Below are 17,894 nucleotides of genomic sequence, written 5' to 3' on the forward strand. Positions count from 1 at the left end.
TCACTACCAGCATCATTATTATTTAATGACACTTGTATATTAATGAGAGGCAAGAAAAAGACAAAAAAAGAGGCAAAGAAAGCCAACAATAGCCCAAACACGCTCTGCTTTGTCAAAACAGAGAGATGTGGGGAAAAAGTAATGCTGTGAGATGTGCTTTACATGAGAAATTAAATTATGACACTAAAGTTTGCCAGTGGAAGTAGTTTCAGTGCATTAAACCTCATATTCAGCCCAAGTGGGGCTGAACCAACTGGTCCCCTTTTACCAGCCACTTCATTGTGAATTCTAAAATGAGGGGAAAAAAAGACAAACACTTTTGCTGTCATTTCTTACCCTGGTTTTAATCAGCCAGTATTTCCTCATGCTCTTGTGATGCCACAATTTCTTGGTTATGAACATTGCAGGGAAAGGCTGAATTGTTTTATTAAAAAAAAAAAAAGTTTCTTCTGACATTTAAGAAACAGAACAGGGAGAGCTCAAACTGATCATTTTTTAAACACCAAAGATGCAGAACCAAGTCAGAAGCCTACATGGATCAGAAATATTGTTTAGATTTAACCCGGATGTGTACACAACACAGCACCTCGGCCAAAGAAATCTGAGCTGCTAATAATCCACACTCCAGGTCATCCATGGAAAAAAGACTGATGAAATGCAGGCCCTGCACCTGTAAAGGTTACAGACATCTGTCACATCCTCAGCTCAGCACAGGAGGCAGCTGGCTTTGATGAGCAATCGGGCACAGCACCGAGGGCTCTACCTTCTTTTCTTTCTGCTTTTTGCACTTCCTAAGGTGTGTGGAGCAGTCCCTTCTCATGGCATTGGACCCAATCACTCTAATAATGGAGTTTCTGCTGGGTATTTTGCACACAGGTGAAAAAAAAGCCTTTCGCATGGGGGGAGGAAAGGAAATGTGGTCAATTTTTATCTCTAGAAAACCATTATTTAACTCCAGGAAAATATTCCGTGAAGCTGGTGGTTCCAGCAATGTGGGCCCCCCCCAGGGCTGCTGGACCCACGACTACTCTTTCAGGGTTTTGTTTATTGTCCTGCACAAAAAGGACACTCCCCTGTGTGCACTGGATTCCCTTCCTGATCCCACACATACTCCAGCAGCTGTTCCAAGCATGGAGCCCCTGGAGAAGCATGGGGCACGTGTGTGCTGGGTGCAGCAACACACCTGAAGCTGCAGTGAAGAGGTGGCTCACTGCTCCTCTTGGCTTGGTTTTCTTGGCAAAGCCACTTTCCTGCCCCTTGCCTGCCCACACAAAGCCTCACCCCAGCACAGGTAGCAGGCCCTGGTGCACATGTCCACTGGAACACCTGCAGATCCACCCAAGGATGCTCCATCATTGTCTGTGCCAAGACATTGCTTTTAATTAATCAGGATTTCAATTATGTGCAGTTCTCATCCCTATACACTGGTCCTGGTTAGCTTCAGCTCTACAGAGTCACATATGTACTGGTACTAATGAGCATGAATTTCCATGTATTCATGTTTTCTTTCAGCCATGTTACCACCTGGAAATCTCTTTTTTTTTTTTTCCTCTGTTAAAGAAATGTCTACTCCTCAGAGATGTTGGGGGGGAGAAAAAGAGGATAAAAATATGATGCAATTCCCTCTTCCCTCCAAAAATATCAGAAAGGAAAAACATGTAAGTCAGGGCTCAAAATCAGCAACATTCTCATGCTTTTCCTTATGCTTCATTTTTTTTTTTTTTAATGAGGTGCTGCTTGTAGAGGTGATGGCTAAATGCTGAAGAAATGTTAGATCAGAGCATCTGATTTCCAGCTCTCAAGATACTTACAGGGTTTTTTTTCAGATTGAAATCGTCTCTCAAGGAACACCTAGACATGACACGAGGCCAATGCTCAGCAAATCAGCTCAGATTGATGGCAATCAGAAGATTGTGAGATCTTCCACCTCCTCTCCACCTGGGAGGAGGGAGAGGCACCAAAGGTTCAAATTCCAGGTCAGGACTGCAGATGCCGTGTCCTCGATTCATCTCTACTGTCAAAACCATCAGCCAAATGCCCCACAGCTGCTCATGGAGAAACAGCTTCTGTGTGTCGAGCTTGAAACGCTTTTGGAAAGAAACACGGAGGAGCCTGGAAATCAATTAATTATACAAATATTAGTGACTTCCTAAATGTGCTCAGTGCCAGGAGCTCTCATGCACCTCTGGTCCTCTGCCCCACAGTCCTGGGGCACTACGTTCGCTGGGAGATAAAAAGAGTAATTAAAATCAGGCAAGAAAAGCAACATTTTAATTTTTTCTCTTTCTGCTTGTTTTTAGGCAGGACTTTTTCAAAGCCAGTTGCACGAAAAGCAATCTTTGAATTAACAGGCAATTACTTAATTAGATACTTAGCTGCAAATTACATGAAGCAAAGTGCCTGTTTTATCTATTTGGAAATGTAAACTGGGCCCTGTGCTATCCCTGACACAGAAATTCCCTCCTTTCTGGGGAAAACTTGTCTCGCATGTAAAACAAGAGACTCATCTGAATTCTGGCTTTAATCATTTGGGAAAAGGGACTTTAGAAGTGCAAAAAGCACTTTCAGGGAGAAAAATGAACTGGAAAGACACTGGAAATCAGACTTGTTATAGACACGCTAGATTCCAGTGATTTATATATTAAATGCATAAGAAAACAATGGGATGCTGTGCAAATCAGTGATGGAAAAAGGGTTGATTCGAGCAAATAGTCTGTGAGAATCCTGGCTCTTGGGACCGAAAAACAGCACAGCTTCCTAGAGTTATGCTGAAACCATCACCACCTGCTGCAAAACATTTTTCCTGAAGCATGCTCAAAAGCAAATTCTGGGTAAAAAAAGCCACCAGTTTATGCACTCAGCCACATTGCAGTGTTCCTGCTGTGGTACCCGCAGCCTTCCATCGGCCACACACTGACCAAACCCCTTGGAGATGACACCTGAGGAGATGACACCTCTGTCTCCCCAGGGTACCGCCTTGGCTCTGCACTCAGAAAAATTTAACATTTGCCAAATTTTGCCCATTGTCAGGTCCATTTGACCCCCTCAGTTTCCTTTCCTCACACATTTTAGTGTGACATGGATCAAATGTGACTTTTTGTCCAGTTTCTGGGCAAAATTCAGCACTGGTGGAGGACCTGGCTCTGGAGAGTGCCGGGTCTCTTCAGCTCTGGTTAAATTTCCCACCCGAATTGTTCCCAATCCCAATGTTTTCATATTGAAGGAGAACATGTCAGAGGAAGAAATTCCACAGGCAGACTCATGTTTCTCAGGGGAAACAGCAGCATTTGGGCAGCGGTGAGGAAGAATTTGGTGAGGAAGAATTTCTTCACGTAAAGGATGAATAGACATTGGAACAGGTTCCCAGGGAGGTGGTGGCGTCACCATCTCTGGAGCATGGTTTAAGGAAAGCCTGGAGGTGGCACTCAGTGCCATGGTCTGGTTGACAAGGTGGTGCTTGGTTATAGGTTGGATTCTATGATCTCAGAGGTCTTTTCCAATCGATTTCTAATCAATTCTGTGATTAGGGGAAATGGCATTAAACTGAGACAGGGGAGATTCAGATTTGTGATAAATGAGTGAATGATAAATGTTGACCCTCCTGAACCATATCCCTCCCTGTCACACATGGTACAGTGTGATAGATTTAAAAGATGCATTTTGGGCTTGCTCATTAGCAGAAAGTAGCAAGGACTTCTTTGCATTTGAATGGGAAGATCCTGATACAAGAAGAAAGCAACAATTACTGTGGACTCGATTGCCCCAGGGATTTACAGAATCTCCGAATCTGTTTGGGCAAGTTTTAGAGGCTCTTCTTACATCTTTTGAACGAAGTGAAGAGGTACTTAACTTACAATACCTAGACGATTTATTATTATCAGGGTCAAATGAGGAAACAGTTCGGAACACCACTATTAATCTGTTAAATTTTCTGGGGAAAAAAGGGCTATGGGTTTCAAAGAAAAAGCTACAGTTTGTAGAACAAGAAGTAAAATATTTAAGACATTGGCTAAGCCAGGAAAGTAAGAAGTTAGATCCTGGACGGGTGCAGGGTATATGATCCCTCCCTCCACGCAAACCAAAAAGGAAGTTAGGAAGCTATTAGGATTACTGGGGTACTGTAGGCAGTGGATTGATGAATATAGCAAAGTGGTATAACTTTTGCATAAAAAGCTGATCAGCGAGGATAATATCTGTTGGACACAGGAAGACGATGAAAAGCTAGAAATAGTAAAAGGGAAGCTGATAATTTACCAGATGTAGCCAGACCCTTTCAGTTGTTTGCTGATTCAAATGAAGGGGTAGCCTATGGAGTACTCACACAGGAATGGGGGGGATGGGGTCCAAGAAGCCAGTAGCATTTCTGTCTATATTATTAGATCCCGTGGCCAGAGGGTGGCCAGTCTGTGTACAAGCTATATGGGCTGTAGCACTGTTAGTAGAAGAAGCTTGGAAGCTCACGTTTAGCGGAACCCTGGCAGTACATACCCCACATGTCCCATGATCAGTATTAAACCAAGAAGCCAAGATGTGGCTCACAGATTCGAGGATGCTAAAGTATGAAACTATGCTCCTGGAAACGCCAAATTTAACCATCTCCACCAGTAGCCATGTGAATCCTGCCCAGTTTTTGTATGGGGAACCAGAGGGGAATGTTACTCGTGATTGCTTAGAACTAATAGATTATCAAACTAAAATATGGGAAGACCTACCCGTGTGTGAATGTGAACTACTAGATGGAGAAAAGTTATTTATTGATGGGTCTTCCCGGTGCCAGCAAGGGCAGCAAATGTCTGGGTATGCAGTGGTAGATGGGAGAACAATGAGACAAAGAGAAGGGAAAAGTGCCTAGTCACTGGCCAGCCCAGTCTTGTGAACTGTATGCCTTTAACAGAGCCTTGAAGTTATTAGAAGGAAAAGTAGGGACAATCTTTACAGATTCAAAATACACATATGGAATAGTACACACTTTTGGGAAAATCTGGGAAGAAGGAGGGTTATTAAATTCAAGAGGTAAGGGGCTGATTCATGAAGGACTTATTTTAGAAATCTTAGAAGTGTTAAGATTGCCTAAAGAAATAGCTGTGGTACATATTAAAGGACACCAAAAGGGGAGGACCCAAGAGATAAGAGGGAATAATTTAGCAGATCAAGAGGCTAGGGATGCAGCAGAAAATGGAGGTGAAAAAGTTATATTAATCCTAGCTCCAAGCAAAGAAGAACCAGAAATCCCAAAATTTAGCGAAGCCGAGGAAAAAGACCTTCATAAGTTAGGGGAGGAGCAAGACCAGTCTGGGAAATGGAAACTCCCTGATGGGAGGCAGTTACTTAATAAGCCCCTAGCCAGAAAAATATTAGAAGACATGCATTCAAAAACTCATTGGGGAACTCAAGCCTTATGTGATCATTTTTTGAGGAATTATAGATGCGTTGAGATTTTTGGATTAGCCAAACAAGTGACTAAAAATTGTGTAACATATCAGAAGACAAATTTAAATACTATGAGAAAAAACACACCAGGAGGGCACGAGTTAGCCCTGCGACCATTTCAAAGCATCCAAGTAGGCTTTACTGAACTTCCCCAAGTACAGAAATGGAAATTTTTATTAGTAATAATAGACCATTTAACTCATTTAATAGAAGCTGTCCCAGCTGTTAAGGCTACAGCCAAAGTAGTATGCAAAACTCTCCTGGAACAAATTATTCCCAGGTATGGAATGGTTAACAAAATAGACTCAGATAGAGGAACACATTTCACATCAAAGGTGTTACAACAAACCACATGGGCCCTGGCAATGGAGTGGGACTTTCATCCCCCGTGGCACCCTCAAAATTCGGGTCGGGTAGAACGAATGAATCAAACTCTAAAAACACCTTAACCAAATTAATGATTGAAACACAGACGGCCTGGATAAAGTGTTTACCTTTAGCCCTATTAAGAGTCAGGACACAACCCAGATCAGACCTGGGAGTGTCCCCCTATGAAATGATGTTTGGGCTGCCCTTTCTGACCACTCAACATAAAACCGCTACTTATGAGGAAGGGGAGGCAAGTGTTAAAAATATATCACCAAAATTGCCCAAACCCTGGAAAATTTGTGAGAGAAAGGAATGATTTCTTAAACTGCACCATTAGACTTCAAAATCCATAATATTCACCCTGGGTAATGGGTAATGGTTAAAACCTGGAAGGAGCATACTCTGGCTCCACAGTGGGAAGGTCCGTTCCAGCTGTTGCTGACAATCGAGGCAGCAATCCGAACCAAAGAACAAGGGTGGATCCACACCAACAGAATCGAAGGACCTGTGGAAGAACCTAAGGAGTGGACCCTAATATCTACACCAGGTGATATAAAATTAACTCTAAAGTGCAGACATGGGGGTAATGAACCAGGAAAACACGAATGATCCACAGAAAAATTTAAGGGTTGTAAATGATAAAGAAATAAAACCAGACCTGTATCAGTGGTTACAGATACCATCCAGGCAAGTCCTAAAACCCTGCGTTATCCCCCTTGGGGAGGAACAATTCCACTTCAAACCAGAGGATCAGGACTGTATCAGACAGAGGGTCCTAATGTGTTTGCATTAGCTTGTGATTTGTATAAATAAAAAATCACTTTATATCCTGACTTGAAAGCATTATTACAGCCCCCACCAGCGCCATTCCAAATACCTTGTTTAATTCATCCTAACAATACATACTGTGGCTGGGTTGAATGTAAGTGTGAACACTGTAAGCAAAATTGGTATTGTATTTCCTGTAAGCGGCAACCTCAATGTCCGCAGTGCCGTAGATACAACCACCTGACTGCACTCTGTGACCTTCAATGCCTAGCAAAGGTTGTCACCCTGATTTGTGAGCAGAAACTAACACTCTCTGCTGAGTGTGAAATAAGCAAAAAAGAGTGAGAAATTATACAAGCCTGGATAAAAGAACATCGGCCTGACGGTCAGTAAGACACTTAGAATTATTCTAATTATACAGCATAAGAATAATGCAAACTCTCAAAGGACTAAAATAAATTATTGCCAACCAAAAGACCCAAACTATGCGGCTTTCTTTTTCATCAAGCATGGGTATTGTGCAAATGTTTTAAATGCCCAAATAATTGGTATTGCTCTTCCACAAAGAGACATCCCCACTTTCTGAACTGCGGAAATAATAAAGAACAAAAAAGTCAGGGAAATGCTGAGGTAGAACAAATTTTGTGTGCGTGGGTGTGGTGGCCGGTGAACACACACTACAAGGGACAAAGAGCTCTCAGTAAGACAAGTCCCCAGTACCACAAGAACCACTTTATGTTAGGGTGATGAAAAAGGCTTCTCCCGGGATGCTTGTTCTGTTACATTAATCTATCCCAGTTTGGATTCCCCGGTTGGCTGTCAGCCTCTACCCCTCCTCACTCCCCCAGAGCTCCCCATTGCTCCCCGTTCCCTGCTCCCACCTTTACCCCAGATAAAACTGTGAGTTTTGGGGTCATGCTGGTATTTGCCTCTGCACCCTTGGACAGTGTAGCAGCAATAAATGCTCCTGCCGGAACGCACACAAACGCCCTTCTGGGCTCTTTGCTACCTACTGTAACACTGAACCCACCCGTGCGTCTGTGGGGGCACGCGGGACTCCACAGAGCTGGGTGGGGACAGTATTAGGTGGGAGTTACTCGTACCTGAAATTTGGGAAATTCCTGAAGAAAAGTGAGAACAAGAATTACACTTATGTGCAGTACGGTTTGCATGGAAGTGGAACAAGCAGTGTAAAGAGGGCAAGACCGGGTTGGCCTCTGCCCCTGCCTTAGGTATAGCCCGGCCACGAGCAGCAGCCTCGGAGGGCGTGAGACGAGGGGTGTATGCCACACCGGGCCTCTGATTACAACTGCGGCAATCGTAATTATCGCAGGCATCCTTGTATGGGTAACCCCAAGCAACGCAAATCCAGAAAATCCCTGCACCAAGTGTAACTCCTTTATACGATGGGGCAGTCGTGCTTCTTATCTAACCTGGCACGCAACAGTAAATAATGAATGCTATTGCAAAGCATCCCTAGAGACTCGTAATTATGGGGAACACTCCCTATGGGTAGCCAAGTTAAAATCCTCAGGGGGACACCAGCCTGGACCACCATGTCCGAAGGGACAGTATGTTTGTTTTGTCAATGCAGGAATGTGGGGCATTTCAGACAGTGGAGGTGCACAAGACAAAATTAAAAAGGAGCTAATAAAGCAGCGAGTGCAGACTCTCAGAAGCTCCCTGAAACAGACTCCGTCACCCCCAACTCTTTCAGACTCCCTCTACAAGAAAGTTAAAGAGCAGCTAAAAGAAACACCATCTCTCGCCCCAGTAGGCGAAAGTCTGTTTATAGATTTAATGGAACGAATAGCACAAGAGCTAAATGTCAGTGACTGTTGGATATGTGGAGGTGCCGTAACAACAGAGCTATGGCCCTGGAAGGGAATTAGCCTAAGTATCTCCGAAATTCTTTTTTGTAACAAAACCAAAATATCTAGAGAACACCGTCCTGAAAGATGGATGCGAAATTCAGGAGTAAGGGGTGCATCAGGAGGGGAGGTAAATCAATGTATAAAACCTGGGTAAGAGCAACGCTGTGTAAAAGAACTCTATTCACAAATGTGACCCACCATTGGTGGTCACCAAAAACCCCTAATGGCTATTGGAAACTGAATAAATAACCAAATGAAAAATGTAGCACCCGGAAAAACATTACCTTATTCTGGTGTAACAGTAGCAATGATGACCTTATTAGTCCCTTTGCAGGCATGGCAGTTACATAATTACTGGTGCCGCAGTAGCGGTGTTAACAAGCCGAGGGATGCCCCCGATGGGCTCTTTTAGATTTGTGGGAGAAAAGCTTAGACTAAACTTCCCGCAGATTGGAGAGGAGTTTGTACAATTGGAACCATTCAGCCAAGATTTTTTCTATTGCCAAAGGCAGTAGGGAAAAATTTAGGCATTCCAGTTTATGAAGATTTACAAAGACAAAAGCGAAGCTAAGCAGAAAGTATCCGAGAATGGAGTGGTAATATAGGAGGCACCCAAAGGTGGAAAAACGATGAGTGGCCACCTGAAATGAGTAATAGAATATCATGGCCCAGCCACCTGGGCTCAAGATGGATGATGGGGGTATAGGACCCCCATTTATATGCTAAATAAGGTAATAAGACTCCAAGCAGTGGTGGAAATCATTAGCAACAAAACTGCCTCAGCTTTAGAATAAATAACTGAACAGTTATCCCAAACCAGTGCAATGACTTATCAAAACCGTTTAGCCCTTGACTATTTGCTAGCAGAGGAAGGCGGAGTAGGTGAGAAATTTAATTCCTCCGATTGCTGCCTGCAAATAACTGATAACGGTCTAGCTATACTCAATATTGCCACTGACACACGAAAGATTGCTCATGTACCAGTTCAAAAATGGGAAACAATACTTGAAACTAGCTGGTGGGATAATTCTTAGGAGCCGCATGGTGGAAAAAACTATTTTTTTCTTCTTGTGTGTGACCACTAGGCTGATATTCCTTCCTTGTTTAATTCCCTGCTTCATCCGGCTAATCACAAGTGTCGTCCAAGGTATGCAGGTAATCACCATGCCTATGGACTCGGAACAAGCTACTTCTGGAACACCACGAAGGATAATGATACTGAAGAAACAAACCAGCACTGGAGAGCCCCTTGAAGAAGCCAGGTTAATCAGTAGAAATTTCAAACGTAACAGTGAAGTGTAATTAAAGATCGTAGCTCAAGCCAACATAATTGACAAAAAGAAGAGGGGGGATTGTGATAAATGAGTGAATGATAAATGTTGTCTTTCGCATATAGGATTTTAACATTTACAAGTGCTAATGTACTATGTAGAAATAGTGTTAAGGTAAAACGTAGTTAAGTAGAAACGAGATTAAGGTAAATTGTAACTTCGAAATAGTTGTAATATGTTAAGAAATGTATTAATAAGCACATGGTAATAAACGTCTCTTGAGTTGAGAAACTACGGAGCCAGGAACCAAGACATCTTAGAGGAACAAAGAAGATAAACCGCATGCATCCCAGGAAGATTGTTATCTCATCAGAACTCACGCCTCCCAAGGAAACTCTCAGCTACAAATGAGGCTGGAGACTGGGGAGGCACCGGAGAGAAGGTGCCTGCCTTCAGTTCTGAAGCGATCCCGAGCACCGAGGCGGCGGCGTGCTGGCGGAAGGGAGCAGAGACCGGAGAGTGGGGAAAGTTGAGTGAAGTGTAAATTGCTTTCTGGGCTTAATGAATATGTAACAGTTTAAGAGAGTACTTAAGTCCACAGTTAAATGAATGGAGGGCGCATCTTGCAATATTGCCAAGCGCCCCAGCGCTGTGATATGCCTTTGTTCTACTAATAAATGTTCAATAATATATTGCTAAAAAAAATCAGCTCTTGAATTCACTTTTTTCAAGATTAGATGTTAATGAAATATTTTTCACAGTTAGAGTGGTCAGGCATTGGGACAGGTTGCCCGGGCAGGTGGTGGAGTCCCCGTCCCTGGAGTTAAAAGTTCAAGCGGTGCCTGGATCTGGCGCTGGTTGATCAAGTTTAGTATTTAAGGGGTTACAGTGGCAGTGCTGGGTTGGACTGGATGATCTTAAAGGTCTCTTCCAACCTTGATGATTCTGTGATGGCGTGAAGGAACCAGACCCCCGCCACACACACCCTGGCTGTCCACACGTGCTGAACTGAGGGGCGGGGGGGGCGGTGTCGCGACATGTCGCGCTGCAAACGGCGCGCGCGCCCGCGCGGGAACGCGCGTGGGATGCGGTGTGAGGGGGAGCGGGAGGGGGCGGGAAGCGCGGAGCGGGGAGGCGGGAGGGAAAGGGAGGGAAAAGCAGGGAAAGGGAGGAAAAGGGGGGGTTTAACCCCCCCGTGCCCGGCGGCGGCGGCGGCATTTTCTATTCAGGCGGCGCTGAGGGAGCCCGTCGCGCCCGGTGCATTGTGGGACCGCGCTGGGAGTCCCGTTCGCGGGAGGAGGCGGAGGGCGAGGAGGCGGCGAGAGCCGGTGAGAGGGAGACCTGAGGAGGGAGGAGGAGGAGGAGGGGGGGGGTGCAAGGCGGGGAGATTTAAAGGGGAATTCGCCTCCGCCGTTCCCGCCGGGCTGGGCGCGGGGGGCGGCGCGGCGCGGCCGGGACGCGGGGTGCCCGCCTGGCCCGGGCCCCGCCGCCCTCCCTCGGCCCGGCCCCGGGGGAAGGGCGGAGGAAGGAGCGGGGATGGGGGGGCAGCGCCTCACCGCGAGGCGGCCGCTTTAAAAAAATTTGGACGCCGGCAGCGGACGGGTTAAATTTTTCGCCCGCCGACATTTTTTTTCCCTTTTCCCTCCTTCCCCCCCCATTCCTCCCCCCCACCCGCTTCCCTCCCTCCCCATTACGGAGTGTCGGCGGGGAGGGGGGGGGGGGCTGCTCCCAACATCCCACCGGCCGCCCGCGCCAGCGAGGGGTGAACCCCGCCCCGGTGACACCGTACCTGCACGTGGGGACACGGGGGACACCGGGGTCGGGCACTCGCGGGCTCCGTCCCCGCCGCTCCTCGGGAAGGGGCCGCTGCCACCGCCGCTCCGCGCGCAGCCTCTTCCTTCTCGTCCTCTTCCCCCGCCGCCTCTCCGGCCGCACAAAGAGCGGCAGCGAAGGCCCCGGGTTTGCCTCTAAAGGCAGCGGCTGGAAATTTAAGGTGTCCCGGAGCCATGTCTGCCCGCAGCGCTCCCCGCCGCATTCCCCGGATCGATGGTGGTTGCAGCGCCTCGCCTTGTGTGTCTCGGGCGGTCGGGCTGGCGGTGGGTGCGCTGGGGTTTGTTTGGGGTATGTACCTGGCTCCAGTTTTTCCTCCCTCCCCCTCTTTTTGCTCCTGTGCTCTCCCCTCTCTGCTGTTTAGGAAGGCAAGGGTTAAACCTTAGCTTTTAATATTTATTACGCCGCTCTTTTAAAGTAAGAAACGTCTGGGTTAGGAGGTGTTTGCTGCTGCTGGGGGGGGATGCTTATCGCTCACATCGCATGCCGCATGGACTGCCAGAATCACAGAATGTTCGGAGATGGAAGGGACTCACAAGGTCCATCAGTCCAGCCACTGGCTCTGCACAGGGCAGCCCCAAGAATCACACCTTGTGCCTGAGAGTTGTTCAGACTCTTCGTGAACTCTGCCGCACTCGGTGCTGTGCCCACCAAGGTCACCAAAACTTGGTCTTGCGGGGAATGTTGCTCCCGTGGCAGTCTGTGAAATACACAGTTGCATAAAGCTTTAATCAGATCTTCATTAGAAAACTGACTGTGTTCTTGCACTGCGGATGTTTTCCATTAAATGAAATCTTGTTTGTGTCACTATTTGTTTTCAAACGGGGGAACTGTGTCCTTACAGTCCTTAAGGCTGCAAAAAGTTCCTGGTAGGCTGTGGCCTCTGCATCCATCCCTGTGTAAGTAGGCAGGGGGTGCTAAGCTTGTTGCAATTACTGGTTAGATGAAGGAAGATGTTTCCCTTGTGGGGAAAGCTGCTTTTTATAATTCTCTGGAATTAATTAGAATGAAGTGTTAAAAAAGAATGAAGAAAAAAATTCCCCCTCTCCTTGAAAAGCTTTTGTCTCCTATTTCTGTTGACAGGTTGTTTTCCAGATACTTTTTTTTTTTTTTTTTTTTTTTGATTGCAAGTGCTTAGTGCCTTGCATTGGAAGACAGCAGTTAGGAACTGAATTCATTGCTCATCCAAGACACGTTCTTGTAACTGGAGTTTGGATTACTGCCCGAGCCTAGGCTTTGGAAGATTTGTTTTAAATAAGTGCCACACCTCCCAGAGAAGGAGGGAAAGCACAGTGAAGGGGAGTTGGGCTCCACATCAAAAGTTCTTAGGGAACTTAAAACTTCGGTTCCTACAAATTATAGTCAATAAATTGACTTAAAGGTTTATGGAACAGATGTACTTGTTAATAAGTGCTGTGTAGGGGAGATACAGCACAGTCTGTAGATTAACTTCTTTCCTTCATTTAGCAAAGTTGAACTTGGCAAATACCAGTCATTGCCGTCTTCGTTTCTGCTTAACCTCTTTAGGACGTGGCCATCGGTATCAGGTTTTGTCAGTGATCCTACTGAACTCGGTTCTTGTTGCTGTTACACAGTATCCTTGCTTTCTAAGAAACTACCACTAGACAGGTTGCTTTTAGTAATTCCTGAAAACTTCTCTGAGAAAGATGAATTGTATTTCATCACAGCCATTCCTGTTTAGAAGTCAGTGTCTCGGTTAGGCCTCTTATTAGTTTTGGAGTGTGGTGGATGTGAGTCAGAGTGGAAAAAGATTCTAAAATTAGACAAGCATTGTTAAGAATTTTATTAAATGAATTGCATCAGTGTCTTTTTACACTACCATTTTAATGGGCAATTCTCTGATTCTCTGTATCATTAGTTGACTAAAAAAGGGCTGAAGAGGCAAGAAACTTTTCAGCATTCTTATGTCTTCGAACATGCTAAAAGGTAAGGTGACATGCTTGTAGGTGAACCAGACTGCTTAAATACAGCCTCTTTGTTCTTCTGCTACCTCTACTAACAGAGCATCAGGACTGTGTTTTCCCCTAGGGAGAACAGGTGTATTATGGAGCTTCAGCTTCTTACTTCAGGACTGAAGCAGAGCCATTATTTGAAAAGCATCTTATTTTTGAGATTAATATGTTAATGGCTAAAATTATGACCCCACACTGAGCTGAGTACAAACAGATGTCTCTGCTGAGCATGCTGCAGGATCAGGGCCCAGGTTGCCTTTTGGAAATTGGCCTCTGTGCTCTGGGAACTATTACTTCTTTCATTACCTCTGTGTTAAATGAGGTCGGTAAGTGTGTTAGATTCTTTTTTTAATGAAAACCTGATGCAGCATATTTGGAAAAGAAGTTTATTCTGTGATTCATCTGGCATAGTTATAGTTTTAAATGTCAGAAGGTAGGATGAGGAGTCATCCCTTTGTAGTTGTAGGGAAATGAATTGTGTGAGATGTGCACACCTGTCTTAACAGGTGAACAACAGCATTGAGTGCTTTCTCTTTCAACTTGCTCCATGTGGAAAACATGTTGCCTTGCAGGTCCTAGGAATTTCTAATGTTCCAAATTTTTTTATTTTAATTTTTTTTTTTATTTTTTAATAAGACTGATCAGCAGAGAAACTGATCCCGTTGCTCTGGGGTAGGAGAGGCCGGCAGTCTGTGGGAGAGAGCCATGTCTGTTCGGGAGTCGTTTAACCCGGAAAGTTACGAACTGGACAAGAGCTTCCGTCTGACCCGATTCACTGAACTGAAAGGCACAGGCTGCAAAGTGCCACAGGATGTCTTACAGAAACTGCTCGAATCTCTACAAGAAAACCATTTTCAGGAAGATGAACAATTCTTGGGGGCAGTTATGCCCAGGTTGGGTAAGTAGTTGCTGCTCTGGACATTGGTGGTCTTTCTGCTTGGTTTGCTTAGTGGCACAATCACATTTGTGGTTTGTTTAACCAGTTTGAAAATTGTATGTTGTATAATGCATGCACAGCATCCAGAAAGCTGAAGAATGAATCTCATGCTGTCATTTGTTGGCATCTGGGATACAAGAATATTATTTTAATTATTTAACATCCTGCAGTGCACTCAACTACAAAGGCAAAACACTCAGGAACGGCCATTGTGATGGGCACATCCTTAGGTGTTAGTTTGCTCCTCCCTTTCCCCAGTAGATGCTGTGCAAACAGAAGTCCTGTCAGTTGATTTCTCAGTTAATTTCTAGACTTCTATGTTCATGCATTGCATTTGGAATTTGATGCAATGGATGAATGAATTTTACGCTATTAGATGACTCCCAGGTGAATTTCCCCTCTCCCTCCCCTTCCCTCTGTTCCTGGGTCACAGAAAATGAGCAAGAGAAGTTCCTTGCTTCAGCTGACTGGGAGTGAATTGTTTCACAATTGTCATTATTCCTTTGAGTCCTTTCATTGTTCCCCACTCTAACTCTTTTGCTCACCTGTAGAAGCTGCCTGGGAAAGGCTGCCTTTCCAAGACCTCTGTGTTCTTGCCAGCTTCACTTTCTCTTTGGTATTTGCACAATGATGCAAGCAATAAGGGAAAACAACCTGCACAAGCCACCTACATGGGGAACAGGGCAAATGTAGGTATTTTGATACCAGCTACTGTACCTAATATTGATATAGATAAATTAATGTAGATAATGTACTTAATGACACTTTTAATTCTGTTTGTCTATTTACTCAGCCCTGCATATTCAATCTCTTTGCAGTGCAGAATGGTTTTTTTTCCTCTCAATTTAGGAGTATCAATGGAGCATTTATTCTGAAGTTATTTCATTATCAATTTAGTGTCCAATAATCTCATTTAAAATTATATAAACATTGCTAATTGTCTATTAGCAACCTAACAGGTTGCAACCCATTATTCTGGTAGAGATTGAATATAATGAGAGATTAGTAAGGCACCCATGTTCTTGCTTAAACAATGGGGATCTTTGTATGAAATATCTGAGCAGCAATTGTGTATGAAGCTGGGGTGACACTATAATTTAATATTCCCTGATGGAGGACACTTCCATCTTTTTTCATCCCCAAATTGCTATTTATATGTATTTTTCTAAATTAAATAAGCTGTTCACAGCAGCATTTCAATTTGGCAATTTTCTAAAATCAGCAATAATTTGGTTTAAATTTTTCTTTCTCTTACAAATTTACAGGCTGTAAACAATAATGGTACTGCTAGTAGATTTTTCTTTTACAGCTATATAAAAAGGTCTAAAAGTAGACTTATGCCATCAGTTTGTAGGTGTGATACTATGTAACAGAAAATCTGCTAGTAATAGAAGGTGAAGAGTTCAGGTCTCTTCTAAAATATGCTTTTGTGATGAGTATCGCTTCCGCAAATGTGTCTTTGGATAAGTTTGGTGTGATTTGCCTTTGATATCTCGTGCTTAAAAGGTATAGACAGGTAACTTTGCCACCTGTGCCTAGGCATCATGCTTTTGAAATGCAGTCAGAGGGAGGCTGCCGGCAGCAGGCTCAAGCTCTTCCCTTTTTAGTTCTGCAATGGATGTTACCCAGAGCAAACTTAAATATGGCTGTAAGTAAGAAACTGCAAATCTTATGTTTATCCTCAGAGCTGTTATGGACCTGAAATCAGTCACGGCTCCAAACAAATTCACTTGTTATTCAGACCTGTTTTGGTGGAACATTAACGCAGCCTCAGAAGGACCATCATCATAGCCCCTTGGCCTGTCTGTCAAGCAGCGCTTTTGATGAAATTGTGGAAAAATGCCCAAGTGAAGTTGGTCTTGCAACATTATGGCATGAGTAGGTGAACTGAGGGCAAAACAGCTCCTGGACCTGGGCCACATCCATGACTGCTTATGTGCCCTTCTCTGGAGACACTGGACATCAGGCATAGTGGCTTGGGAGCTTCTGTGGAGATTGAACAGCCCTAAATTACAGCTTGGGAGCTTGTCAGTGTCTGTTCTCTTCCAAGGCAAGATCTCCTGCCTCTCCAGGCAGGAGAAGCAAGAGCCTCTCCACCTATATACCAATTGCCTGGCAGACCTCTGTCCCTCAGATGACAGCAGCTTGCTCCATCCTTGTACAGAACACTGCTAAACACTGGCTTGTAGCTCTTGCTAGGGTAGTGTGTTTCATTAATACATGGGGACAGGTTCCTATGTGACATCCGCTCCCTAAAAATGGGCTGTTTTGAAGACTCTTGCCCTGTGGAGCATGCAGAGTAATTCCAGGCAGCTTGCTGCCAGCCCAGGAAGGAGGTAAGCTTCCTGCCATTGCTGCAAGGCACAAGGTTATCCATAGAGAGAAGTGTGGCTGAGCCAGCATGTTGTGATTTGTCACCTGCCCCTTTGGTGTGGGCTCTTCCATCATAGCAAATACTGGGAGGTTCTCATATCGCTTGTTCTGTTTGAAATATCCACTGTCAGGGAAAAGGTTGTGCTCAGTTGTGGTTTTCTCCAAGGAGTTCTGTGTCTGTCAGGTGGTCTGCAACCTTCCAGCTTTGCAAGGCAAGGTTAACGCAGTTGCAAAAGCTCCGGGTGGGTGAACCATCTTTCACCAAGGGCCTGGCCTGTGACTTGTGGAGTTCTTGTTCCTTCTGAAGTGAGGGAATGTCCTTTATGAGATGCTGTATCCTTTCACAACTGTCACTGTGTTTTTGTTGAGATCGGAGTGACAGGAAAACCTATTTGCTTTTGACAATATCAATGTACTTAGTTCCTCTTAACTTTAAATGTACTTACATAAAAGCACAGATGTTCTTGATGTGCTGTTATGCTGCTGCAAAATAATAAAGAACATTGTAGTTTAGTTCTTGCCTTCAGCCATTTGCACTTATGTTCAGTTCCAACCAGGAGTTTTCTTTCTTTGCTTTTTTCTCTTACTTGTGCTGTGTGCTTTCTCTGATGAAAGAATTTGCCGTGTCTGTTTACGCAATCTTACGAGTTGTATTTCACAGGCATGTTTTATAAGCTGTCTTGTTAAGAGCAACAGATAATTAAGGGCACAGTTACTCGCCTCACTCATGGATTTCTGTCTTTGCAGGAATTGGGATGGACACTTGCGTTATTCCATTAAGACATGGAGGTTTGTCATTAGTCCAGACGACAGATTATATTTATCCTATTGTGGATGACCCTTATATGATGGTAAGTTGGCTAAACTTAGTTCTTGGCTCTGTTGCTGATTTGAGCTTCTTGCCAATCTGATGGCTGTTCTGACCGTTTCTTCTAGATATGCAGTGCTAATTGTGTGATTAATTGCATTCAGAGTCTTTCCTTAATAGACATGTGGAGGGAAAGGCATCATTTCATCCTGGAATCTCCCATGTTGGCCAGGAATGCCGCAGTGCTGCTTTCTATGTAGG

At 44.6% G+C, this 17,894-nt stretch overlaps 1 protein-coding gene and 1 long non-coding RNA gene across 4 annotated transcripts in view; one reads left to right on the plus strand and one right to left on the minus strand.

Moving 5' to 3' along the window:
• Window positions 1-11,589, minus strand: LOC116442909. Its single transcript, XR_004239690.1, has 2 exons — window positions 11,502-11,589; window positions 1-2,112 (listed from the first exon to the last, which is right to left on the minus strand). It is a non-coding gene; the product is annotated as an uncharacterized LOC116442909 (long non-coding RNA).
• Window positions 10,935-17,894, plus strand: part of SEPHS1 (selenophosphate synthetase 1) — a 23,953-nt gene continuing 16,993 nt past the window's right edge. The window contains exons 1-3 of one of the 3 annotated variants that reach the window (XM_032106573.1): window positions 10,935-11,040; window positions 14,152-14,413; window positions 17,573-17,676. In XM_032106573.1, the coding sequence (XP_031962464.1) occupies window positions 14,221-14,413; window positions 17,573-17,676 (297 nt within the window). In that variant the 5' untranslated portion in view covers window positions 10,935-11,040; window positions 14,152-14,220. Of the gene's footprint in view, window positions 11,041-11,515; window positions 11,834-12,937; window positions 13,490-14,151; window positions 14,414-17,572; window positions 17,677-17,894 lie in introns of those variants that run through there. The other 2 variants (XM_032106572.1, XM_032106574.1) reach the window with 2 other exon arrangements.

This window comes from Corvus moneduloides, chromosome 4, assembly GCF_009650955.1.
Source record: "Corvus moneduloides isolate bCorMon1 chromosome 4, bCorMon1.pri, whole genome shotgun sequence".
NCBI classification, from domain to species: domain Eukaryota; kingdom Metazoa; phylum Chordata; class Aves; order Passeriformes; family Corvidae; genus Corvus; species Corvus moneduloides.